Source organism: Rhinoderma darwinii, chromosome 3, assembly GCF_050947455.1.
Source record: "Rhinoderma darwinii isolate aRhiDar2 chromosome 3, aRhiDar2.hap1, whole genome shotgun sequence".
Classification (NCBI taxonomy): domain Eukaryota; kingdom Metazoa; phylum Chordata; class Amphibia; order Anura; family Rhinodermatidae; genus Rhinoderma; species Rhinoderma darwinii.
This window is the reverse complement of record NC_134689.1, coordinates 45,890,857-45,918,358: the sequence shown is the minus strand read 5'-3', so window position 1 is coordinate 45,918,358 and position 27,502 is coordinate 45,890,857. Positions and strand designations below refer to the sequence as shown.

General features: G+C 41.1%; 1 protein-coding gene across 1 annotated transcript in view; it reads left to right on the top strand.

Annotated features, from left to right (window-relative positions):
• DDX46 (DEAD-box helicase 46) overlaps positions 1-27,502 on the top strand; it is a 152,665-nt gene that overhangs the window by 48,757 nt on the left and 76,406 nt on the right. The window contains exons 8-9 of the mRNA XM_075856327.1: positions 4,970-5,135; positions 17,251-17,371. Of these exons, the coding sequence (XP_075712442.1) occupies positions 4,970-5,135; positions 17,251-17,371 (287 nt within the window). The remainder of the gene's footprint in view (positions 1-4,969; positions 5,136-17,250; positions 17,372-27,502) is intronic.

Here is a 27,502-nt window from a genome sequence, read left to right as displayed (position 1 = left end):
TAAAAGGAAAGCACATAGCCGACAGGATAATAATGGTACATAGGGAATAGAAATGCGAAATTGCAGAAGGGATAATCGATGATAAAATGCAAATAATGTTGAAATAAGAATAATATATGACATATATAAAAGAGGAACGAAAAAGGATTCAGATATACAGTAAATAAATAACTGTGCCGCAATATGCTTGCTCGGAATAAACATCCAATGGATGTTTAATAACTAACATACAAATGGATGTTGGGAGAAAGATACATAATGATGTAAAATGGAGATGTAGAAAAAATGAGTGAAATGAACAGAAGAGACAGCGCAATAGTCGGGAAAGGACAGGGCATAGAAAACTATAATGGGCATGATATACATAGTGATCCAATAAAGTACCATTAGAAATGGTGTTACGATGGATACTATACAGTTTATGAAATACAATTATGCGATGATGTACAATTACAGAATCAATGCAGTACAAAAATAGATAAAACAATTGATAATAGACATAAAAAAACGGGGTAAAAGGGAACAAGTTGCAAGAACACCAATATATAAAAGGATCATCGGGGGGCTGGGTAAAAAACAACATATATAGAGCCAAAAAGTGAGAGAGTAATTGGAAAAATCGGGTATCACGAAAATGAAGAGCAGGAAGGGAAATCACTACTAATCTTTATTTAATTGCGCAAAAATGCCGCTAAATAGAAATGACCTTAAATTATGAAGCAAACGAATTTAAAGGAGTACATAAAACTAGGAAGTGCAAAATACTCACAAATGTGAGGGAAAAACGGACCCAAACGAACGGGCAGAGAAATTAGTGGTGAATGGATGGGCAAAATGTATTGTTAATAAATGATAATTAATCAAGGGACGATTCAGTTAGATCATTTAGACCATATGGTTGTAGAGTCCTAAGTTTAAAGATCCAATAGTTTTCGCGCTGCTTGAGTTTATTAAACCTATTTGCAGTGTTTGATGAAATCAGTTCGATCGGTGTGACCGTTATTTCATTAAAATGATTGTTATGAGTGGAGGCAAAATGACGTGAAACACTATGTTTCATAAAACCAGAGGTGACATTAAACCTATGACTATTAATTCTGGTTCGCAGGCACTGAGTAGTGCGGCCAATATATTGCAAACGACAAGGGCATTCAAGCATATAAACAATATAAGAACTCCCACAATTAAGGAAATTATTAATTTTAAAAGATTCATCGGTCACTGTTGAAGTATATTTAGTGGCTCTATGAGTGATCACAGTACAGCACATACAGCGTTGATGGCCACATTTGAAAGAGCCTAATAATTTAGGGAGTAAAGTGGAGCTAGTAGTCGATGGATTGCTCAGTCTACTTGGGGCCAAGATATTTTTAAGGGATTTGGAACGTCTGAACGTGACTATGGGTTTGGCGGGCAATTCATTCTTAAGATAGGGATCACTAGTTAAAATGTGCCAATGCCTCTCTAGGATTTCTCTAATTTTCTTATTACCACTATTGAATGTGGTGATAAAATTGTTACTAAAATTACGGGCATTCTTATTGACAACCTTTTCCTCAATACAAGATGCTTGAGTTAGTAGGGCAGCTTTTCGTCTCGCTCCTTTGATGAGGTTAGTGGGAAAATTCTTCTGTTTAAACCTTTTTTCTAAAACATTACATTCCTTATTAAAATCAATGTTGGTAGTACAATTTTTTCTAATCCTCCTAAACTGACCAAAAGGGACATTCTTGATCCATGGCGGATAATGGGCACTGTTAAAATTGAGGTAGCTATTGACGTCTACCGTTTTAAAATGGGTTTTCGTGATGAATTTATTGGAGGCAATATCAAAAGAAATATTTAGGTCAAGAAAATCAATGGACGTGGCTGAAAAAGTATGTGTAAAAGAAAGCCCATATGTGTTCTGATTAAGGAATTTGATAAAGGATATAGCTTGGATGGGTGATGAGACTGAAGCTATATCCTTTATCAAATTCCTTAATCAGAACACATATGGGCTTTCTTTTACACATACTTTTTCAGCCACGTCCATTGATTTTCTTGACCTAAATATTTCTTTTGATATTGCCTCCAATAAATTCATCACGAAAACCCATTTTAAAACGGTAGACGTCAATAGCTACCTCAATTTTAACAGTGCCCATTATCCGCCATGGATCAAGAATGTCCCTTTTGGTCAGTTTAGGAGGATTAGAAAAAATTGTACTACCAACATTGATTTTAATAAGGAATGTAATGTTTTAGAAAAAAGGTTTAAACAGAAGAATTTTCCCACTAACCTCATCAAAGGAGCGAGACGAAAAGCTGCCCTACTAACTCAAGCATCTTGTATTGAGGAAAAGGTTGTCAATAAGAATGCCCGTAATTTTAGTAACAATTTTATCACCACATTCAATAGTGGTAATAAGAAAATTAGAGAAATCCTAGAGAGGCATTGGCACATTTTAACTAGTGATCCCTATCTTAAGAATGAATTGCCCACCAAACCCATAGTCACGTTCAGACGTTCCAAATCCCTTAAAAATATCTTGGCCCCAAGTAGACTGAGCAATCCATCGACTACTAGCTCCACTTTACTCCCTAAATTATTAGGCTCTTTCAAATGTGGCCATCAACGCTGTATGTGCTGTACTGTGATCACTCATAGAGCCACTAAATATACTTCAACAGTGACCGATGAATCTTTTAAAATTAATAATTTCCTTAATTGTGGGAGTTCTTATATTGTTTATATGCTTGAATGCCCTTGTCGTTTGCAATATATTGGCCGCACTACTCAGTGCCTGCGAACCAGAATTAATAGTCATAGGTTTAATGTCACCTCTGGTTTTATGAAACATAGTGTTTCACGTCATTTTGCCTCCACTCATAACAATCATTTTAATGAAATAACGGTCACACCGATCGAACTGATTTCATCAAACACTGCAAATAGGTTTAATAAACTCAAGCAGCGCGAAAACTATTGGATCTTTAAACTTAGGACTCTACAACCATATGGTCTAAATGATCTAACTGAATCGTCCCTTGATTAATTATCATTTATTAACAATACATTTTGCCCATCCATTCACCACTAATTTCTCTGCCCGTTCGTTTGGGTCCGTTTTTCCCTCACATTTGTGAGTATTTTGCACTTCCTAGTTTTATGTACTCCTTTAAATTCGTTTGCTTCATAATTTAAGGTCATTTCTATTTAGCGGCATTTTTGCGCAATTAAATAAAGATTATTAGTGATTTCCCTTCCTGCTCTTCATTTTCGTGATACCCGATTTTTCCAATTACTCTCTCACTTTTTGGCTCTATATATGTTGTTTTTTACCCAGCCCCCCGATGATCCTTTTATATATTGGTGTTCTTGCAACTTGTTCCCTTTTACCCCGTTTTTTTATGTCTATTATCAATTGTTTTATCTATTTTTGTACTGCATTGATTCTGTAATTGTACATCATCGCATAATTGTATTTCATAAACTGTATAGTATCCATCGTAACACCATTTCTAATGGTACTTTATTGGATCACTATGTATATCATGCCCATTATAGTTTTCTATGCCCTGTCCTTTCCCGACTATTGCGCTGTCTCTTCTGTTCATTTCACTCATTTTTTCTACATCTCCATTTTACATCATTATGTATCTTTCTCCCAACATCCATTTGTATGTTAGTTATTAAACATCCATTGGATGTTTATTCCGAGCAAGCATATTGCGGCACAGTTATTTATTTACTGTATATCTGAATCCTTTTTCGTTCCTCTTTTATATATGTCATATATTATTCTTATTTCAACATTATTTGCATTTTATCATCGATTATCCCTTCTGCAATTTCGCATTTCTATTCCCTATGTACCATTATTATCCTGTCGGCTATGTGCTTTCCTTTTATACAGTTGCGTATTTTTGACACTACCGCTGTCCATGGTCCTGACTGCTGTTTTACTATCTATTGCCTCGTGTGAACTGTTACAGCTCTTTTCATTCATGACGTCATCTGAGAACTTTGACCCCAGTCATATTGGCGGGTTTTTTAATTGGTCAGTGTGTATTTAAACTGTGCAGATGTTTTATTTCTTTTATGGCCTGATGAAGATGCCGGTGCGGCATTGAAACGCGTAGCCCTGTTTTCATTAAATCACCTTTACTTGATACATCGTTTGCTTATTGCTTTCCCGTGCAGCAGCGCCTTGGAGACTCCAATTTTTTTCTGTATATCAGCATTATTTTTGCGGTCTTCCTTGGATCACCGGCACCGAGTCCTGGCAGCAGCAGCAGCATTTCTCTCCATCGTCCGTTGTCCTTTGATTCTAGGTGAGCACCTATTTGGACTTCGGGATATTGCTTCCTCTTACCTCTGGTAATCTACACTATGTGGCGCCGTGGTTTTTGTCTCTTTTCTGTATATTCTAACAAATCCGGGTAATAAAAACGCCACAGGTCTTACCAGCCGTAACCAGTTATAAAAGTGGTAATAGTGTCAGGTACCGCCCGTAGAGTGAGCAGATCACGGAATCGATCCTTGTCATTGTCCATCACTAACCTAAAATCACCCATACATATCACTGCCTCAAACTTACCACCCAGTGGAGTATTTCCAGAGAGGCCGATGGTGGGTTATAAATACAAATAATAACATACACTTGGTGTTAATTTCAGCGTAAGTGAATATAAACCTCCCTTCGGGATCTCTACAGGTTAGCAGGAAATTGGGTCTTTGCACTAACTGAAATCTGTTTCTCGTTTTAATCATTAGGGGACAAAGATTCCACACTTTCTTTCTGTACTAACTGATTTGGGTACAATGTGAAAGAGTGTGTGGTTAGTAGAAAAATCCAATTTCCTTTGCCTCACTTTTATACAAGTTCTCTGTGTGTTATGTATTTTTATCCAACTTCTAGGTGGCTTTTAAATGCTTTTAGATGCCAGAACAAAGTATTAAGTTTTTTTTTTTTTATAATTGCAGTATTCTTCTGAAGAGGAGGAGGTTGATCTTCAGACTGCTTTGACTGGTTTCCAAACCAAGCAACGCAAGCTGCTGGAGCCAGTGGATCATGGGAAGATTGAATATGAGTCCTACAGGAAAAATTTTTATGTGGAAGTTCCAGAATTGGCTAAAATGACTCCAGAAGGTAAATAATTTTCATTTTATAGTTCATGCAGTTCCACGTTACACCGTTTTTATTTATTTATTTTTTCCTGTTCTCTTGGGAAGGCACTGCACACACACACACACACAAATAAGTAAACCCTGTATTGCTGTGAAAACAAGTGTTGATTTAACGCTTTGGGATAATCCTATTCTCTGGTAAACCGTGTTGTAATTTTATTTTCTCGTTCGTATTATCGGGGGACAAAGACAGTGTGTATATGCTCTTGCCACTCAGGCTGGACCCCATCAATTAAAGCGATAACCCCTTCTACAGGATGTACCATAACCTACAGACACGAAGTTTGCTCAGTCTTATCTTCGTGTCCGTATGAGGCAAACGCTACTGCTGGTTCAGCAGGTTATGGTTTTTTTTTTCTTTCTCTTTTCTTTGAAGTTGGGAAATGGGTGACACCATCTCGCAATCCCCTCCTGCCCGGGCGCACATTGTCAACCGCACTGTGCTGTTGTCCCCCCTGCCAATGAAGACCAGAGCGTCTGCGCCTCTGTCGCCCACCAGCCTAATGGGCACTGTTCAACGGCCCTCAACCGCTGTTGTCATGCCCCACCCTCCCCATATGGAGGCTTAGGCCTTATTCATGTGAACGTTTGTGTTTTGCGCGCATAAAAGACGCAGCATTTTTCCTGCATTGCAGTTCCGTGTGACATCAGTGTATGGTGCTTGTCAGCGGTTTTTACGCGTGTATGTCATGTGTTATTTACGGCAGTAAAATTAAGGAGGTGGTTTTCTTTTTCCCATTTCTTTAGCAACTTGCGTGAATCACGCACAGCACGCGGATGTGCGTCCGTGTGCTGTCCGTGATTTTCACGCACCCATTGACTTCAATGGGTGCGTGATACACAAGTATAGGACATGCAGTGAGTTTCATGCGGACACGCGCTGCGTGAAAAACACAATGTCTGAATGGCCCCATTGACTTGCATAGGTCCTTGTGATGTGCGTTATTTTCACGCGCGTAACACGGACGTGAAATACGCTCGTTTGAATTATGCCTTAGTGAGGCGGTTGCCTCTAGTAGTCTCCAAATTGCTGAGAATGAGAATAGACCTGGAGCAGAGGAGACAATCCAACTAAACTCCCTTTCCCCACCAATGACGTTCCTCATGTTATTCAGGGGTCCCTCAGGAGGAACTGGTCTCACAAACTGTCTAGCACAAAGCCCATGCTTCTGCTTCCACCATTGCCATCCGATAAACTGCTTGGCTGAAGTGCTAGTCAGCTGACACAGCAGCTTCAAGGCTACCCTTAAACCCTTGGTACCTCATCCATTTTTGGTTTCCATTTGAAAAAAAAAAAACTCCCTGCCTTCCAAAAGCTATAACTTTTTTTTTTTTTTTGTGGAATGAGTTGCAGTTTTTCAATGAGACCATATAATGTACTGGGAAACTGAAAAAAATAATTTGTGTGTAATGGAAAAAAAAACATTGATTCCTTCATTTGTAATTTTCTTTTCTTGAATTTTTTATGGTGTCAACCGTATGGTAAAAGTTTTTTAACATTTTTAGTTTGTTTTTCGGGTCAATATAATTATGGTGATACCACATTTTGAGGTTTTTTGGATGGGTGCTAAGCTGACCATAAAACAGTCCGATATGGTACTTGCACAATCGATCATTGGATCACTTGCACAGTATACTGCAATGCATTTTGCGTTTTAATTAATATATATATATATATATATATATATATATATATATAATATATAATATTTATTTTTTTTTGAACCGAACAGGGATTAATAGTAGCATAAAAATGGCAGACCATCAGCACCCTGTGATCGCATTGTGGGCTGTTGGGGGGGAGATACCCACGTCTTTCTATGGCAGAGATACCATGGTTGCTATTGACCGCAGCTTCTAAGTGGTTAAACTGTTGCAGTGAGGTTTTGGCTATGTTATAACAGACACCTGCTGAGTATGGAGCGATTATCAAACCGCCCCGTACCCACTCTTTTCGGCTGTCATGTACAGCTACACCTTATCGCCAAGAGGATAATTGCTCTTCCATTCGCAGGCTCATTTGAGACCCATCTTGACAAAATAATTTCGGAAGCTACAGGTGGAAACCACTCCATCTGTCCCAGAACAAGGTCCGTTGTACCACTTCTTTGGAGTTTGCTGCTTGCTTTTTTTTTTTTTTTTGAAGTTCTGCCACTCCTTTGTCCTCCAGATAAAAGGGTCATCAGGACTGCAACAGGCCTTCCTTTCAACCCAGTCTTTTCTGGCGCCCACATTCTCCGGATACCAAGGCCAGTACGTGATAGAGCAGCTCGCCCTGAAGGTGCATTCACACTTGATTTGGTTCTAGTGGTGGGCAGGCTTATGTGCTTTTATTGACATTTGGTTCTTGCACATCTTTTCCTGGGTTCAGGAAGTGGTCTCCTCAGGATACAAAATCAATTTTACTCTTCCTGCCAAACATTTCTTCCAGAGTGACTGCCTATTTTCAGGTTACAGATTCTCTGCCACTACAGGGGGTCATCATCCCTGGGCCTCCAGACCGGAGATTCGGAGGTTTTTACTCCAATCTCTTTGTACCGAAAAATAATCAGTCGGTTCACCCCATTTTGGAGCTCAAATGACTGCCTTTGTATGAATCGGTCATTTCCGTATGAGACTTCTCCGTTCAGTAATTGCTTCCATAGACCAGGGGGAGTTTCTTTGTTCTGTGGCCCTTTAAAGGACTTATACCTTCACGTCCCCATTGGCTAAACCCACCAGTGTTTCCTGCTCTTCACGGTCCCCCCTCCCTCACCATTGATAAGTTGTGATGCCCCTGTTCGGCCTGGCACCCCCCATAGGTCTTGACAAATTTCTCTCTGTGCTAATAGTGCTTCTTTGAGCAAGGGGGATTTCAGTGTCACACTACCTGGGCGACCTTTTTATAGTCTTCGTCCAGGGAGGACAAAGTAGCCGCTCTCAAGATCATCCTGGAATCCTTGACACGATTTGGTTTGATTTTCAACTTCTCCAAGTCCTGTCTCATCCCTTCCTAGACATTTACTTACCTTTCTGAGCATAACCTTTGACACTGTCGGCAAGACTGTTTGTTTCTTTTTCTAGGAGAGGTTTTCCACTCTTCAGACTAGCGTCTGAACCTTATGGAAGGGCTCACCAACCTCTCAGTTTCTGCATGAGTCCTCGACACCATAGTGGCCTTGATTGAGGCCATCCCCTCTGTACAGTTCCACACTCGTCCCCTTCAAAGGACTATTCTCTCCTGGTGTTACCATTCTATGGACTCCTTGGAATGACACATCCTCCTTCCTCAGTCTTTTGAGCTCTTCACTGATGGTTCTTCTTTCCGACCATTCCAAATGGCAGCTTCTTTTTGCTGAAGTGGTAGATTCTTTCCACGGATGTGAGTTTCTGGGGCTGGGGATAAATGTTTGCGAACATCACAGCACAGGGACTGTGGTCTAAGCAAGTCTCCTCTTTTTCCATAAACCTGGAATTAAAAGCGATCTTCCTTTTGGCCGATGCATTGGACATTGCTTCTGTCAAACTTTCTAGTGCGAGTCCAAACAGATAAGGTCACGACCGTGGCTTACCTAAATCACCAAGTTGTGAGATGAAGGCCGCAAGGCGTCTATTCTGGGCAGAACGTTACATTGCCCCTCTCGGCGGTGCATATCCAAGGGGTTGATAACTGGGTCCCAGACTCTGTCGAACATGTTGACTCGGGAGTAGTCTCCAACAGGAGGTTTTAAAACAGATTTGCTACATTTATTGGCGCTGCCGTTCTGAGGACACGTGGTTTATCTGAGCTCAAGGCTATGGCTTATCTGTGCTCAAGGCTAGGGAGTTTTCCTCCGCCTGTATATATCACACCACCAGGAAGACCTACTTCCACTGGTGTGAAGACCATAACCTTCCTCCTTTCCACTTTTCCCTGTCAAGTTGTTTCTTTCCTCCAAGGAAGTCTGGATCTGGTTCTTGCACTAAGTTCCCCTAAATGACAGGTGTCTGTGCTTTAAGCCCTCATTGTCTGCTGACATTTAACCCCTTCCCGCTCCTTGACGTACTATTACGTCATGGCAGCTGTATCGTTCGCGCTCCATGACGTAATAGTACGTCACGGGAGTAACGGCCGTTTCGGCCGTCCTCCCGACACATACAGGAGCTGTGACGCTGCTGTCTTGTTCAGCAGCTGTCACAGCTCCTACAGCGGGGACCGATCGCTGTGTCCCCGCTGATTAACCCCTTAAAAGCCGCGTTCTATAGAGATCGCGGCTTTTTAGGGGTTAAGCCCCCATCGCCGGCCTGCTACGCGATAGCGGCCGGCGATGGTGACTATGGCAACCGGACACCAAACAATGGCGTCCGGCGATGCCATAGACGGAAGCCTAGTGGGTCCTGACAACGTCAGGACCCACTATGCTTGCTGTCAGTGAGTAGCTGACAGTTCTAATACACTGCACTACGCATGTAGTGCAGTGTATTAGAATAGCGATCAGGGCCTCCTGCCCTCATGTCCCCTAGTGGGACAAAGTAATAAAGTAAAAAAAAAGTTAAAAAAAGTTGTGTAAAAATAAGAAAATAAAAGATTTAAAAGTATTAAAAGTAAAAATCCCCCTTTTTCCCTTATCAGTCCTTTATTATTAATAAAAATATATAAACAAACAAATAAACTATACATAATTGGTATCGCCGCGTCCGTAACGGCCTGAACTACAAAATTATTTCATTATTTATCCCGCACGGTGAACGCCGTAAAAAAAATAAATAATAAACCGAACCACAATCACAATTCTTTGGTCACTTCACCTCCCAAAAAATGGAATAAAAAGAGATCAAAAAGTCGCATGTACCTAAAAATGGTACTGATCGAAACTACAGTTCGTTACGCAAAAAATAAGTCCTCGCACGGCTTTATTGATTGAAAAATAAAAACTTTATGGCTCTTAGAATAAGGTAACACAAAAAGTGAATGATTGTTTACAAAACTTATTTTATTGTGCAAACGCCATAAGACATAAAAAAAACCTATAAACATCTGGTATCGCCGTAATCGTATCGCCCCGCAGAATAAAGTGAATATGTCATTTATAGCGCACGGTGAACGCTGTAAAAAAAAACGAAAAAAAAAACAATCGTACAATTGCTGTTTTTTAGTCACCACGCCACCTAAAAATAGAATAAAAACTGATCAAAAAGCCGCATGCACCCCAAGAAAACTACAATGGATTCCTCGAGGGGTCTAGTTTCCAAATTGGGGTCACTTTTGGGGGGTTCCCAATGTTTTGGCACCACAAGACCTCTTCAAACCGGACATGGTGCCTAATAAAAAAGATGCTTCAAAATCCACTAGGTGCACCTTTGCTTCGGAGGCCGATGCTTCAGCCCATTACCGCACGAGGGCCACATGTGGGATATTTCTCAAAACTGCAGAATCTGGGCAATAAGTATTAAGTTGCGTTTCTCTGATAAATCCTTTTGTGTTATAAAAAAAATGGTATAAAGAGGATTTTCTTACCAAAAAAAAAATGTAAATTTCACCTCTACTTTGCTCTAAATTCCTGTGAAACACCTAAAGGGTTCATAAACTTTCTAAATGCTGTTGTGGATACTTTGAGGGGTCTAGTTTCTAAAATGGGGTGTTTGATAGGGGTTTCTAATATATGGGCCCCTCAAAGCAACTTCAGAACTGAACTGGAACCTAAAAAAATAAATAAATGAGGCAATACTTCGCTTCTTACATTATACTGATAATGAGCCGTGCCCACCCCGAGATGACCCCAGTTTTGACCGTTTGTATAAACGGAGACCCCTATTAGACCGTTCCAGTGCCCGGTTTTCCCAAGCATACACCCCTGAGAAGTGTATTTCTATTGATGAGTCCCTGGTACATTTTAAAGGGAGGGTTCAATTCCGCGAGTACCTGCCGGGTAAGAGGGCAAGGTATGGCGTGAAGATGTATAAGCTGTGAGAGTGCATCAGGGTATACCTACAGGTTTAGGATATATGAAGGAAAGGCCACCCCCAAACCAGACTGCATCCTGGACTACAATAGGTACATGGGAGGGATGGACTTGTAAGATCAAGCCCTGAAGCCCTACAGCGCCATGCGGTGTGGTATAAGAAGCTGGCCGGGCACATCATACAGATGGCATTGTACAATGCGTACATGCTACGTCGATGTGCAGGCCAGACGGGAACTTTCCTGGAATTTCAAGAGGTGATTATCAAGAACCTAATCTTTAGGGACCAAGAAGGGGGGGGCACCCAGTACTTCTGGAAGCGAGCCCACACGCATCGTACCAGGGCAACACTTTCCAGGAGAAGTTCCCCAAACTGGCAAGAAGGGAAAAAGTCAAAAGAGGTGCAAAGTCTGCTATAAGAGGGGGTAAGGGAGGACACAATATATCAATGTGACACGTGTCCCGAATAACCAGAGCTCTGTATGAAAGTGTTTTAAAATTTATCATACATCCCTTGATTTATAATTTACCCCAATTTTACTTACCCTGATGCACTCCACACAGCTTATCCCCCCTCGTCTTTCCCCTCTGATCCCTGCTGTGTGTCCAGGCAGCTGATAACAGCCACATGTAGGGTATTGCCATACCCGGGAGAACCCACATTACAGTTTATGGGGTGTAGGTCTCCGGTCAAAATGCTCACTACACATGTAGATGAATGCCTTAAGGGTGTAGTTTTTAAAACGGGGTCACTTCTTGGGGGTTTCAACTGTTCTGGTACCTCAGGGGCTTCTGCATACATGACTTCGCACTAGAAAATCCCCAGTAGGCCAAATGGTGGTCCTTTCCTTCTGAGCCCTCCCATGGGCCCAAATGGCAGTTTATCACAACAAATGGGGTATTGCGGCCCTCAAAACAAATTGCGCAACAGAATGGGGTATTTTGTTTCTTGTGAAAATAAGAAATTTTCAGCCAAAACTACATATTATTTGAAAAAAATAATTTTGTTTTCATTCCCAGCCCAATTCAAATAAGTTCTGTGAAAAAACTATGGGGTCAAAATGGTCACAACACCCATAAATGAAGTCCTTGAGGGGTGTAGTTTCCAAAATGGGGTCATTTGTGGTTGGTTTCTATTGCTTTGATACCTCTGGGGCTCTGCAAATGCGACATGGCACCCGAAAACCAATCCAGCAAAATCTGGACTCCAAAGAACACACAGCGCTCCTTTCCTTCTGAGCCCTCCCATGGGCCCAAACGGCAGTTTATCACCACAAATGGGGTATTGCCGCACTCAGGACAAATTGGGCAACAGAATGGAGTATTTTATTTCTTGTGAAAATAAGAATTTTTGAGCTAAAATGACATATTATTGGAAAAAATATATATTTTTTTAATTCCCAGCCCAATTCAAATTAGTTCTGTGAAGAAACTATGGAGTCTAAATGGTCACATTACCCATAAATGAATTCCTTGAGGGGTGTAGTTTCCAAAATGGGGTCACTTCTGGTGGGTTTCCATTGCTTTGATACCTCTGGGGCTCTGCAAATGCGACATGGCACCCGAAAACCAAACCAGCAAAATCTGTACTCCAAAGAACACACAGCGCTCCTTCCCTTCTGAGGCCTCCCATGGGCCCAAACGGCAGTTTATTGCCACAAATGGGGTATTGATGCACTCAGGAGAAATTGGGCAACAAAATTGAGTATTTTGTTCCCTGTGAAAATAAGAAATTTTGGTAAAAAATTACATCTTATTGGAAAAAATGTCATTTTTTTAATGTCACAGCCCAATTGAAATAGATGCTGTGAAAAAACTGTGTGGTCAAAATGCTAACAACAACCATAAATGAATTCCTTGAGGGGTGTAGTTTCCAAAATGGGGTCACTTTTGGTGGGTTTCCATTGCTTTGATACCTCTGAGGCTCTGCAAATGCGACATGGCACCCGAAAACCAATCCAACAAAATCTGGACTCCAACAAACTTATAGCGCTCCTTTCCTTCTGAGCCCTCCCATGGGCCCAAACGGCAGTTTATCGCCACAAATGAGGTATTGCCACACTAAGGACAAATTGGGCAACAAAATGGGGTATTTTGTTCCTTGTGAAAATAAGAAATTTTGATCACAAATGACATTTTATTGGAAAAAATGACATTTTTTTCATTTCAGAGCCCAATTCAAATACGTGCTGTGAAAAAACTGTGCGGTCAAAATGGTAACAACAACCCTAAATGAATTCCTTGAGGGGTGTAGTTTCCAAAATTGGGTCACTATTGGGGGATTCCTACTGTTTTGACACCTCAACACCTCTTCAAACCTGGCATGCTGCCTAAAATATATTCTAATAAAAAAGGGGCCTCAAAATGCACTAGGTGCTTCTTTGCTTCTAGGGCTTGTGTTTTAGTCCACGAGCGCAGTAGGGCCACATGTGGGACATTTCTAAAAACTGCAGAATCTGGAGAATACATATTTAGTAGTGTTTCTCTGGTAAAACCTTCTGTGTTACAGAAAAAAAAAATGAATAAAATTGAAATTCAGCAAGAAAAATGAAATTTGCAAATTTCACCTCCACTTTGCTTTAATTCCTGTGAAATGCCTGAAGGGTTAAAAAACTTTCTAACTGCTGTTTTGAATACTTTGAGGGGTCTAGTTTTTAAAATGGGGTGTTTTATCAGGGTTTCTAATACATAGGCCCCACAAAGCCACTTCAGAACTCAAGAGGTACCTTAAAAAAAAGGCTTTTGAAATTTTCTTAAAAATATGAGAAATTGCTGTTTATGTTCTAAGCCTTGTAACGTCCAAGAAAAATAAAAAAATGTTCAAAAAACGATGCCAATCTAAAGTAGACATATGGGAAATGTGAACTAGTAACTATTTTGGGTGGTATAACCGTCTGTTTTACAAGCAGATGCATTTAAATTCAGAAAAATGCAATTTTTTCAAAATTTTCTCTACATTTTGCAATTTTTCACCAATAAACACTGAATATATCGACCAAATTTTACCACGAACATGAAGCCCAATGTGTCACGAGAAAACAATCTCAGAATCGCTTGGGTAGGTTTAAGCATTCCGACGTTATTACCACATAAAGTGAAATATGTCAGATTTGAAAAATGGGCTCTGAGCCTTAAGGCCAAAACTAGGCTGCGTCCTTAAGGGGTTAAAGCTGATCAAACTTTTTTGAAGGGTGTTTCTCACACTGCCCATCCCTTATTGATTTCCGACTCCTTTGTGGGAAATTAACTTGGTTCTGCACGTATTACGATCAGCCTCATTTGGGCCTCAGATCTCTTTGCGCCTTCTCTCCTGGAAGGGGGTTTTCCTGGAAGTTGTTGCCACCATCCAGATGGTTTCCGAACTGGCTCCTCTGTCTTGTTGTTCTCTGTTTTTGACTCTCCATTAGGATAGGAGGGTGCTTCTTGTGGTGCCTTTCTCATGGTGGTCTCCTTTTCACCTGAATAAACCGCTCGTACTGCCATCTTCTTGTCAGCCTCCTTTTCCAACTGAGGGTGTCTTCTCTTCACAACCTAAATATTGTCCGCGCCTTGCGAGTTTACATTTCCCTCACTGCTTCATTCTGCAGATCGGTTCCTTTTTTGTCATCCCATAGGGTCCACAAATGGGTCTGGCTGTCTCGAAGATTACTATTGCCAGCTGTATACCGTTGGCTATTAGTGAAGCCTAGTGGATCAAGGGTAGGGATTTTGGCTTACTCTTCTAGGGCATTTGGAGCTTCCTGGGCTGTGGCTTCTGTTCTTCAGATGTGCAATGTGGCTACGTTGTCATCTTTGCACACTTATGTCACGTTTTACCAGGTGCACACATTAGCCTCTCTGGAGGTTTCCCTCAGTTGCAAGGTCTTGCAGGCATCTGTGGAGTTGGAGACCATGTACTTTCCTCTGTACCCACCCCTGGGGACTGTTTTAGGGTGCCTCTTGACATGTGCCCCCCCACCCCCAATGATGCGAACGAGAAGTGGATTTTGGGGGTACTCGCTGTAAAATCCTTCTCTCGTTCAGGACGCATCTCCTACCCAATTTGTTTTTTTCACAAGGTTGTAAATTGGAGGGTTCTTCTGATTCTGATGTAAGATCCTTACCTTGTGGTGGTGGTTCTGCTTTTACTGTTCAGACTAAATTAGCTGTGTCTATAGGTGGGGTATATCCTGTAGAAGGGGCTAGCACTTTTTTAATATTTTTGTGTCACTCCTAGTGGCAACAGAATATACCCACTGTCCGTACCACAATAAACTGGACAAGAAAAGGATTTTTCTACGGTGACAGACTTTTTTTTTTTCTTTTCATTTTTGCACCATACTATTAAATGGAATGTGTCGCTAGAAATTATTTTTATTTTTTTTGTAGTTAAACAGTTAGTGTATACATGATTAGACATTGTTATAATTTTTTTTAATTTTTTTCACAAGTAAGGAAATATTATAAATTAGATGATAATTTATAACATTTCCCTGTGCTGGTCACTAGAGGGAGCAATTCCCAAAATTGCAGCATTGGCATGTGGTAAAGCAACCACATTGCTTTATTCTGCAAATTTGGTGTAAACACACACGCTCTAGTGAGCTCACAGAATCCCCCCTCCCTTATCCTGGCTAGTGGCAGGAGAAAGGATGGGATTGAATGTTCAAGCCTCCTACACTGTGTGTCGCCATTTTTTGAGTGAATACACAGTGTAGTAGGCTTACATACAGTGGTTATAACACAAAACATGAATAAACATGACTTACATGCTCCTGCCGCCGCCTCTCCCTCCGGTCCGTCTGCTCCCTCCTCTTGCTTCTGAACACATGCCCGGAAGCCGCAACCGGAAGTAGTCCTCTTACTGTCCGGCCGCAGCTTCCGGTCCACAAGAAAATGGCGCCCGATGTCGCTCGGCTGAAGACCTTCCATTTGGACTGTGTGGGAGCGGCGCATGCGCCGTTCCCACACAGACGGCGTACAGCATAGTGAATGGAACGGCTCCCGTTCGCATTCTCTATGGGGCTGTATGTGCCTTATTCCATGTGTGTATGTGTCGTTAATCGACACATACAGAGATGAAAAAAAAAAATGGCAGCCCCCATAGAGAAGAAAATTTGAAAAAAAAAAAGAAACACAAACACACAAATAAAAAAACATTTTTTTTTTTTAATAAAACACTAAGCAAATTTATCTAAAAAAATATTTTTTCCGCGACACCCTTCCTTTAAAGGCATGGTGTTGCCAGAAAAACATGTTTTTGTTTTTTTAATTAAACATTTAGTGTGTGGATGATTAAACATTGTTCAAATTTTTTTTATTTTTTTCACGAGTCAGGAAATATTATAAATTATTTCTAATTTATAATACTACCCATTTTTGGTCACTAGATGGAGCTATTTCCCAAAATTGCAGCATTGCAAAATTGGGTTAAAAGCCCTCGCTCTAGTGAGCTCTCAGCATCCCCCCCCCTCCTTTATCCTGGCTAGTGCCGGGATAAACGAGGGGTTTGAACGGTGTAACCTCCTACACTGTGTGTCGCCATTTTTTGAGCTAACACACAGCGTAGTAGGTTTACATACAGTAGTAAACACACACAAACACGAACATACATTGAAATCTCTTACCTGCTCCTGCCGCCGCGGCTCCCTCCGGCCCGTCCGCTCCGTTTGCTGCCGCTGGTCCAAGTGCACAAATCCGGAAGCCGTGACCGGAAGTAGTAATATTACTGTCCGGCCGCGACTTCCGGTCCACAGGAAAATGGCGCCGGACGGCGCCAATTTCGAATTGGACTGTGTGGGAGCGGCGCATGCGCAGTTCCCACACAGACGCCGTACACTGAAGTCAATGGGACGGGAGCCGTTCGCAGTCCCTATGGGACTGTGGCTGCCGTATTCCATGTCTGTATGTGTCGTTAATCGACACACACAGAAATGGAACAAAAAATGGCAGCCCCCATAGGGAAGAAAAAGTGTAAAAATAAGAAAAAGTAAAACACAAACACACAAATAAATATAAACGTTTTTAATAAAGCACTAACATCTTTAACATATAAAAAAATAATTTGTGATGACACTGTTCCTTTAAGTTTAATTGAAATGTATTTGAATGCACCAGTTTTTAAATTTATTTACAAAGGAGAATTGTTAATCAAGTTGATGCCTCTTTTCTCAACAGAGCTCAGTGCCTTCAGGCTTGAACTTGAGGGAATTACAGTTAAGGGAAAAAATTGTCCTAAACCAATTAAAACCTGGGTGCAGTGTGGCATATCTATGAAGATTCTGAATTCCCTTAAAAAGTAAGGAATTGTGGGTCTGTATAGTATTTTTAAGTAATACTCTGTAAGAATGTTTCCCTAAAGTTGACACATTGTCCATATTGACAGATTGTCTTGGACCACTCTTTAATGTGTACATCCGCTAATATAAAAAAAAATATTATAGTTCAGGTGTATGCTAAATTTTTTTGTTTTTCTTAATACTTTGTATTGCTGGTCCTGCTTCTAAATGGCACAAACAGTCCTTGAACCGTGCTGCAGACTGCTCGTAACTAGGCATTAGGAGACTGCTTCCTCCCTGCTCATACATGGGCATTAGATGTCCTGCTTTGTCTCCTAGACTCCGTATCCAGTACAGCAGCCAGCGCTGTATAATCACCATTGCATTGCTGTACTGAACACAGGAGTCAGTGCAGGATGCTTTGTCTTCTAATGCACGGTTTTGAGCAGCCTGCAACATGGACCACTGCTAGTCCATACTGCTATTTAAAAGCAGAATCGGCAATGCAAGTAATTTGAAAAGATTATTGTGCACACTCCTACACTTTAAGGCCCTGTTCAGTTTTTTTTTTCAGACTGAAAAATCAGCCTGAAAATTGCTTAAGGAATTTTAAGGCAGATTTTGGCCTGCCTGCACTCTTTACCATGTTTTTTTTTGTGGTGTTTTTTGGCTGCGGCCAATGACCACCGCAGGCAAATAAACAAACCAAAAAACGCTTTCTCTGCCTCCCATTGATGTCAATGGAAGGTCAGAGACAAACACCTGAAGAAAGGGCATTATGCTGCTTTTGCTCGGAAGAGTTGTTTTCCGCTCGCGGGAAAAAGAATGCCTCCGCCTCACATTGAAATCAATCTGAGGGGATTTCGGCCTTTTTTTTGGGGCAGTTTCCGTGTCAAAAACCGCGCAAAAAAAACAAACCCTTTTGAACGAGGCCTAATAGTTTTATCAATGTAATTGGAGATCACCTTTAAAATAAACAAATTTCAGAAAAAAAAAATCAAGTAGTGTTTGCATTGACTGCTTTTATATCGTAAAGACTGTCTGCTCCCCTATTTGTTGCTATGTACACCGCGTTCCAAATTATTATGCAAATGTTATTTTTCGCTGATTTTCCTAAATAGTCGATGCAAATGACAGTCAGTATAATCTTCAAGCCATCAACCGTTGGAGTATAATGCAAATTTTATTGAACAAATCTCCTAATAACAGATTTAGGAATAAAAAAACCGAAAAATTATTATGCACAACAGAGATCAAAACATTTTAAAGGTTGTAAAGAGAACTAAAATGGTCATTTTGTTGAATTTGCAGAATCAGGAGGTCATATTTTACAGAAATCAAAAGCTCTTTCAATCAAAAAAAACTTAGCAGGCCAAGTTACATGTTAACATAGGACCCCTGCTTTGATATCACCTTCACAATTCTTGCATCCATTGAATTTGTGAGTATTTGGACAGTTTCTGCTTGAATATCTTTGCAGGATGTCAGAATAGCCTCCCAGAGCGTCTGTTTTGATGTGACCTGCCTCCCACCCTCATAGATATTTTGCTTCAGGATGCTCCAAAAGTTCTCAATAGGGTTGAGGTCAGGGGAACATGGGGGCCATGAGTTTCTCTCCTTTTATTCCCATAGCAGCCAATGACACAGAGGTATTCTTTGCAGCATGAGATGGTGCATTGTCATTCATGAAGATAATTTTGCTACAGAATGCACGATTCTTCTTTTTGTACCACGGAAGAAAGTGGTCAGCCATAAACGCTACGTACTTTGCAGAGGTCATTTTCACACCGTCATGGACCCTAAAGGGACCTACCAGCTCTCTCCCCATGATTCCAGCCCAAAACATGACTCTTGCTGACGTCGAGCCTTGTTGGGACATGGTGGCCATTCACCAACCATCCACTACTCCATCCATCTGGACCATCCAGGATTGCACGGCACTCATCAGTAAACAACACGGTTTGAAAATTAGTCTTCATGTATTTCTGAGCCCACTGCAACTGTTTCTGCTTGTGAGCATTGTTTAGGGGATGGCCGAATAATAGCTTTATGCACACTTGCAAACCTCTGCAGCATCCTGGAACCTTGAGGTTCGCGGGACTCCAGAGGCACCAGCGGTTTCAAATACCGGTTTGCTGCTTTGCAATGGCATTTTAGCAGCTGCTCTCCTAATCCTATTAATTTGTTTGGCAGAAACCTTCCTCATTATGCCTTTATCTGAACGAACCCGTCTGTGCTCTGAAAGCCACAAATCTTTTCACAGTACGATGATCACGCTTACGTTTTCTTGAAATATCCAATGTTTTCATACCTTGTCCAAGGTATTGCACTATTTCACGCTTTTCGGCAGCAGAGAGATCCTTTTTCTTTCCCATATTGCTTGAAACCTGTGGCCTGCTTAACCGCTTCACGACCGCCCACAGTAAATTCACATCGGCACTTGCTGGGCTCTGTGCAGCGCAGACGTGAATTCACGGTGGATGTTAAAAGCACGATGCGGGTTGTCTCAGAGTAGCGCTGTCACCCGGATCGCACTGTTAACCCCTGCCTCTAATTGGTTCAGGTCCCGGTCATGTGATCGCAGGGAAAGCTTGTTGTAGCAATGAACTGTAAAGTTTGTTACTACAACAAACTGGAAAGTTTGTTGCTACAACAAACTTTCCCGGGGACCGATTGCTGGTGCTACAATCGGTTATAAGGCAGAACCGGAGGCCATATAACGGCCCCTGGGTCTGCCATGCACAGCAGCCTATGAGAACCAGCCAGAGGCTGGTCCTCATAAGCTTCCTGTCAGTGTGACTCTCAGCGTCACACTGACCGTTTATAATACGTTAAACTACCTAGGTAGTGTAATGTATTATAGCAGCGATCAGTGCTGCCAGTCTTCAAGTAAAAAATAAAGTAATAAAAATGTTTTATAAAAGTTACAAAAACAAAAAATGCTTTTTTTCCTATAAGAAGTCTTTTATTATAGGAAAAAAATGAAAATGTTAAACAGTACACATATTTGGTATCACCGCGTTCGTAATATTTTCCCGCACGGTGAACAGCGCATAAAAAAATAATAACCAAAAAAAGTGGTTCTGACGTTTTTTTATCAACCCTCCAAAAATATAGAATAAAAAGTGATCAAAAAGTTGCATGTACCCTAAAATAGTACCAATAAAAACGACAACCCGTACCGCAAAAAACAAGCCCTTACACAGCTTTTTTGACTGAAAAAGAAAAAAGTTATGGCTCTCAGAATATGGTGACACAAAAAATAAATAAGTGATTTTATTGCGCAAATGCCACAAAAGAACTATATACATCTGGTATCGCCGTAATCGTATCGACCCGCAGAATAAAGTAAAATGTCATTTATAGCGCACGGTGGAAAGTGTATAAAAAAAAAAAGACAAAAAACATTGTCATAATTTGTTTTTTTGTCACTTTGCTTGCCAAAAGAAATCTAATAAGTGATAAAAAAAATCACATGTACCCTAAAATGGTACCAATGAAAACTACAGATTGTCCCGCAACAAATAAGTCCTCGCACGGCTCCGGTTAAAAAAAATAAAAAAAGTTCTGCCTCTCAGAATATAGCGACAGAAATTGTGCAGTGTCCAAAAGCTGATAAGATCGAGCGCCATTTATCAGTGCGACATTGGCCACATATCTGCGGATTATTATTTACCGAATTATTATACCCCCTGATGTACTCTGCCCAATTTACACATACCCCCACATCATAAACTGAAATACCAGCAAAACCCCAAACAGAACAGTTACCAAGCAAACTCCAAATGGCGCTCCCTCCGTTCTGAGCCCCACAGTGTGCCCAAACACCAGCTTACGTCCACATATATGACATTTTATATCCGGGAGAACCAGCTCAACATTGGATGAGGTATTTGTCTTCAGTGGCACAAACTAGGCACAACATATTGTGCGTTAAAATGGCATGTCAGTGGAAAATTATAATTGTCACTGTGCACCATCCCCTGCGCATTAACGCCTTCGCGCACCACGACTTAATAGCATGTCGTGGTGCGGGTGGTTATATATGGAGCGGGCTCATGCGCTGCGCCCGCGCCATATTCTGCAGGTGTCTGCTGTGTATTTCACCACAAAAATTCAACTCAATATTTATTGCCCAGATTCTGCAGTTTTTAGAAATATCCCACATGTGGCCCTAGCGTGCTTATGGACTGAAGCACCGGCTTCAGAAGCAAAGGAGCACCTAGAGGATTTTGGGGCCTTGTTTTTATTAGAATATATTTTAGGCACCATATCAGGTTTGAAGGACTCTTGCGGTGCCAAAACAGTAGAAACCCCCACAAGTGACCCCATTTTGGAGACTATACCCCTTGAGGAAATTATCTAGGGGTATAGTGAGCATTTTGACCCCACAGGTTTTTTGCAGAAATTATTGGAAGTAGGACATGAAAATGAAAAATCTACATTTTTCCCAATAAAACTTAGGTTTAGCTAGTTTAGATAATCCCGAGTAAAATAGTACCCCACATGTGATCATAGACTGCTGTTTGGACACACGGCAGGGCTTAGAAGGGAAGGAACACCATTTGGCTTTTGGAGCTCAAATTTAGCAGGAATGGTTTGCGGAGGCCATTTCGCATTTGCAAAGCCCCTGAGGGGACAAAACAGTGGAAACCCCCCACAAGTGACCCCATTTATCATTATAATTTCAGAATAAAATTTCAGAATAATTTCAAATTGTGTCCGGGTCATTGCCATGCGGTATAATGGGGTGCTGTATAAAATTTCCGCACTCCAGTATTGCCTAATCTTTTTTTTTTTTTTTTACTAGGCCCATATGTAGGACAAGGCCCCAAAATGTCGTCATCTCCGCTGCCTCTATGGGGGTCCACCTAGCAAATGATGACGTTGGGTTTTGGGCTAAAAATTGTTGGCTGTATAAATTTGTTTGGGCCGCCATTACATTAACAAAATCCTCAGAGAAAAAGAGCTTGAAATAGTCAATTTCTGCGAGGCCTACAGTCTCAAATCGAATTCCTGAGAAATCTGGAATGTGAGGCTCATAATTATCAGGGGGTTGGTTCCACAGGGTATCACTCATTTGGGGGTTTGCCTCAGCTGATGTCCTGGGGCGTCTTTGCGGGGGTTCCTCCTCACTGGATGATGATGAGGTCAAGATGAATGGGGCAATTTCCTCTTCTCCCTCGCTGGCTGATTCAGTGTCAGAGGCCTTTGAGATGATTGGGACATTTTTATTAGGGGGGGGGGGGGTATGTATTGCTTCAACACGTGTAATACTCTTTATAGAGGTGTTTGTGTATGTTGAGCTATTACACGTGTAATATGAAATTTATAGGAAAAAAGATAAAGAGAAGAATAAGAAAAATGTAGGAGATAGAAACTTAATGAGACATCCATATAGAACTAAAAAAAAATTGAGCTACAACTGTGTCGCTACGCTATCAAAAATTTAGTGAACGAACTTCAGTTAAATAAAAACTGACTGTCACTAAACGGACGCTGACTATAACGCTATCAATTTATACTAACTGTCGCTACGCTATCAAAAATTTAGTGAACGAATTGAATGTCCGTCACTAAATAGACGCTGACTATAAGATGTAAATTTATTCAAACTGTATAAAAAATATATAGCTATAACTTCTGCTATATATTTTTTTTACAAAACTGATGTCAACCAACGTCCGCTACTCTAATGCTACACTTTTTTTAATTTATTTTTTTAGTTTTATAAAAACAAAAAAAAGGGCAAAAAAAACCCTGCGTAAACAAATAACCACTGAGGCTGATTATTAGACTCAGCACTCAGTAGCCGCAGGGCGCACGCAAAAAAAGGTGCAGTAGAAAAAAGGCCAAAAAATAAAAAAACTTGCGGCAACTTGTCTCCTCTACTGGGAGGGGACTCAGCAGGATTGTATGGGGACGATGGAGGAGACTGTAAGCAGTATTAGGTGGTAATGCGTCCCCACCCAATACTGCTGACAGTCTCCTCCAGCGTCACCACCATCATACAATCCAACTGACAGTGATGCTGGAGGAGACGGAGCAGGATTGTATGGTGATTCTGGAGGAGACTCAGCAGTATTAGGTGGTTATCCTGGAGGAGACTGTCGGCAGGATGGAGGGATAAAGACATTTAGCAGGAGAGGCATGTAAAATGCACAAAAAAAAAAGTCAAATACATGCCGTGTGAACCTGTCAACTGAAAAGTCATTCACTTCACTTTCATCATTCTAAGGGTATGTTCACACGCAGTGTTTTCAGCTGGTTTTCGGGCCGTAAACGTCCCGAAAAACGGCTGAAAAATCGGAAGCAGAACGCCTCCAAACATCTGCCCATTGGTTTCAATGGGAAATACGGCTTTCTGTTCCGACGGGGCATTTTTCTTTTTTTTTACGCGGCCATTTTCCAAAAACGGCACGTAAAAAGACGACCTCCAAAAAGAAGTGCATGTCACTTCTTGGGACGTTTTTGGAGCAGTTTTTCATTTCCTCTCTATAGGAAAACCGCTCCAAAAATGGCTGTAAAAAAACGCCGCCAAAAACGCGAGTTTGATTAAAAAATGGCTGAAAATCAGGAGCTATTTTCCCTTTGTTCAGTAAGCGTATGAACATACCCTTAGCCTTTTGGTGTGTCCTATAGATTCTGCGAGCTGCATTTCAACAATAACACCCAAAATGCAATTTGAAGACACCTTTTCCTTGCTTGTAGAAGGGGGGGGGGGGGGGAGAGGTGAAATTCCCTCCCACATTTACGGCAGCTGTGAGTCCGGTTGCTTTGCCTTATTCACCTTGCTGTAATTCTGGGAAGTGCTCCCTCTGGTGGCCAACATAGGAAAACGTCAAATTATTATTTAATTTTTAACCCGTTAGTGACCGCCAATATGCCTTAACGGGCTATATTCTAATGCATAAGCCTTTTTACGGCACTGCGTCAGGATAAATAAACAGAGCATGGAGCTGTCAAATCTCCCTGCTCTCAGTTGCCAGATGTAGCTGAGAGCTGGGGGCGTCCCTGCTCGAATGTGTGAGATCGATAGAAGTATCGATTTCACCCGTTTAACCCTTCAGATGTGGCGCTCAATAGCGTGCACCGCATTGGAGATGTTTTGGAGAGAGGGAGGGAGCTCCCTCTCTCCCCCACCGACACCCGGCGAGAAGATCGCCGAGTGTGTCTCCGATGGCAGCCGGGGGCCTAATAAAGGCACCCAGGTCTGCCTGTAGTGAATGCCTGCTAGGTCATGCCAGAGGCATGTCCTAGCAGATGCCTGTCCTTTTTAAACGGACAGGCAGTAATACACTGCAATACAAAAGTATTGCAGTGTATTATAATAGCGATCGGAGAATCACATATCAAAGTCCCCTAGTGGGACTAGTTTAAAAGTTAAAAAAAAAAAGTTTTAATAAAGTTGTTAAAAAAAATAAATGAAAAAAACACTTTTTCCCCTTACAAACTGCTTTACTATTAAGAAACCAAAATAAAGTAAAAAAAAGTTACGCATATTTGGCATCGCCGCGTCCGTAACGACCCCTACTATAAATCTATTACATTATTTAACCCGCACGGTGAATGCCGTAAAAAATTAAATAAACTATGGAAAAATTGCTGTTTTCTGTGAATCCTGACTTTAAAAAAATGTGATAAATTATCAAAAAGTCGCGCCTACTCCAAAATGGTACCAATAAAAACTACAAGTCGCCCCGCAAAAAAAAAGCCCTATAACTGCATCGGCGGAACAATAAAAGTTATGGTTCTTCAAATATGGAGACACAAAAACAAATAATTAAAAATAAAAAAAACGTTTTTACTGTGTAAACTTAGTAAAACATACAAAAACCTATACAAATTTGGTATTGTTGCAATCATAACAACCGGCTGAATAAAGTTATTGTGTTATTTATACCACACGGTAAACGGCGTGATTTAGGACTCAAAAAGAGTAGCGAAATGTCAGGTTTTTTTCTATTCCCCCCCCCCCCCCCCAAAAAAAAAGTTAAAGGGGTTTTCCGAAAGTAAAAAAATACATTCATTTAAATTAAACAATGAAAAATATATAACTTTACAATGTACTTACGTTTCATCAGATGGCTGTAGCGTCGTATATCCTCTTCCGTCACCGCCCCCTTAGTAATGCAAAATCTGCACTTCCTCTGCAGACCCGTCTATTTGGTCTGCTACCTTCTTCCGGTTTCCGGCTTTCAAAATGTACGGTTACGTCACAAATGACGTAACCGTACCACGTGCTTCTCTATCTGATTAGAGCATGCGTGGTTAACACACTCCACCGCGCATGCTCTGTGAAATTATGTGGCCGCAGGAGCTGTGACAGCTGCTGTCTCGTACAGCAGCTGACGCAGCTCCTACAGCGGGGACCGATCGCTGTGTCCCCGCTGTTTAACCCCTTAAAAGCCGCGTTCAATAGAGATCGCGGCTTTTTAGGGGTTAAGTTACCATCGCCGGCCTGCTACACGATAGCGGCCGGCGATGGTTACTATGGCAACCGGACACCAAACAATGGCGTCCGGCTATGCCATCGACGGAAGCCTAGTGGGTCCTGACAGTCAGGACCCACTATGCTTGCTGTCAGTGAGTAGCTGACAGCTCTAATACACTGCACTACACATGTAGTGCAGTGTATTAGAATAGCGATCAGGGCCTCCTGCCCTCAAGTCCCCTAGTGGGACAAAGTAATAAAGTGTAAAAAAGATGTGTAAAAATAAGAAAATAAAAGTTTGAAAAGTGAAAAAATCCCCTTTTTTTCCCTTATCAGTCCTTTATTATTAATAAAAATATATAAACAAATAAACTATACATAATTGGTATTGCTGCGTCCGTAACGACCTGAACTACAAAATGATGTCTTTATTTATCCCGCACGGTGAACGCCGTAAAAGAAAATAATAATAAACCGTACCACAATCACAATTGTTTGGTCACTTCACCTCCCCAAAAATTTATTAAAAAGAGATCAAAAAGTCGCATGTACCTAAAAATGGAAATGATTGAAACTACAGTTCGTTACGCAAAAAATAAGTCCTCGCACGGCTTTATTGATGGAAAAATAAAAAAGTTCTGGCTCTTAGAATAAGGTAACAGAAAAAGTAAATTATTTTTTACAAAACGTATTTTATTGTGCAAACGCCATAAGACATTAAAAAAAACTATAAACATCTGGTGTCACCGTAAGGCCTGGTTTACACGAGCGTTTGCGTTTTGCCAAAACCACGCAGCCGCCATCATTATGACACTCCGTTTGGATGTTTGTAAACAGAAAAGAACGTGGTGCTTTTCTGTTTTCATTCATCCCTTACAGTGCTGTTGCGCGAATCACGCTTGTCCCACGGAATTGCTTCCGTGCGACATGCGTGGTTTTCACACACCCATTGACTTCAATAAGTGCGTGATGTGCGAACAGCGCACAAATATAGGACGTTGTGCGTTTCACGGAGCGGACATACGCTGCGTGAAATTTACGCACCTGTCCGCACGGCCCCATAGACTAACATAGGTCCCTGCGACGCGCGTTGCACGGACGTATAACACGCTCGTGTAAATGAGCCCTAATCTTATCGCCCCATAGAATAAAGTGAATGTCATTTATAGTGCACGGTGAACGCTGTAACAAAAATAGAATAAAAAAACAATAGTAGAATTGCTGTTTTTTAGTCACCACGCCACCTAAAAATAGAATAAAAACTGATCAAAAAGCTGCATGCACCCCATGAAAACTACAATGAATTCCTCAAGGGGTCTAGTTTCCAAAATGGGGTCACCTTTTGGGGGTTTCCACTGTTTTGGTACCACAAGACCTCTTCAAACCGTTTAACCCCTTAATGACCAGGCCATTTTGCGCGTTAATGACCTTTGGATTATTGTTTGTTTCTTCACGGTCGCACTCCAAGAGTCGTAACTTTTTTTTTATTCCGTCGACATCGCCGTATAAGGGCTTGTTTTTTGCGGGACGAGTTGTATTTTGTAATTGTACCATTTTTAGATGCTTATAATATATCGATTAACTTTTCTTAACTTTATTTTCGGAGAGTATTGAAAATAAGCAGCTATTCCAGCATTGATTTTCACGTTATAAGTTTACGCTGTTTACTATGCAGCGTAAATAACATGTTAACTTTATTCTATGGGTCGGCACGATT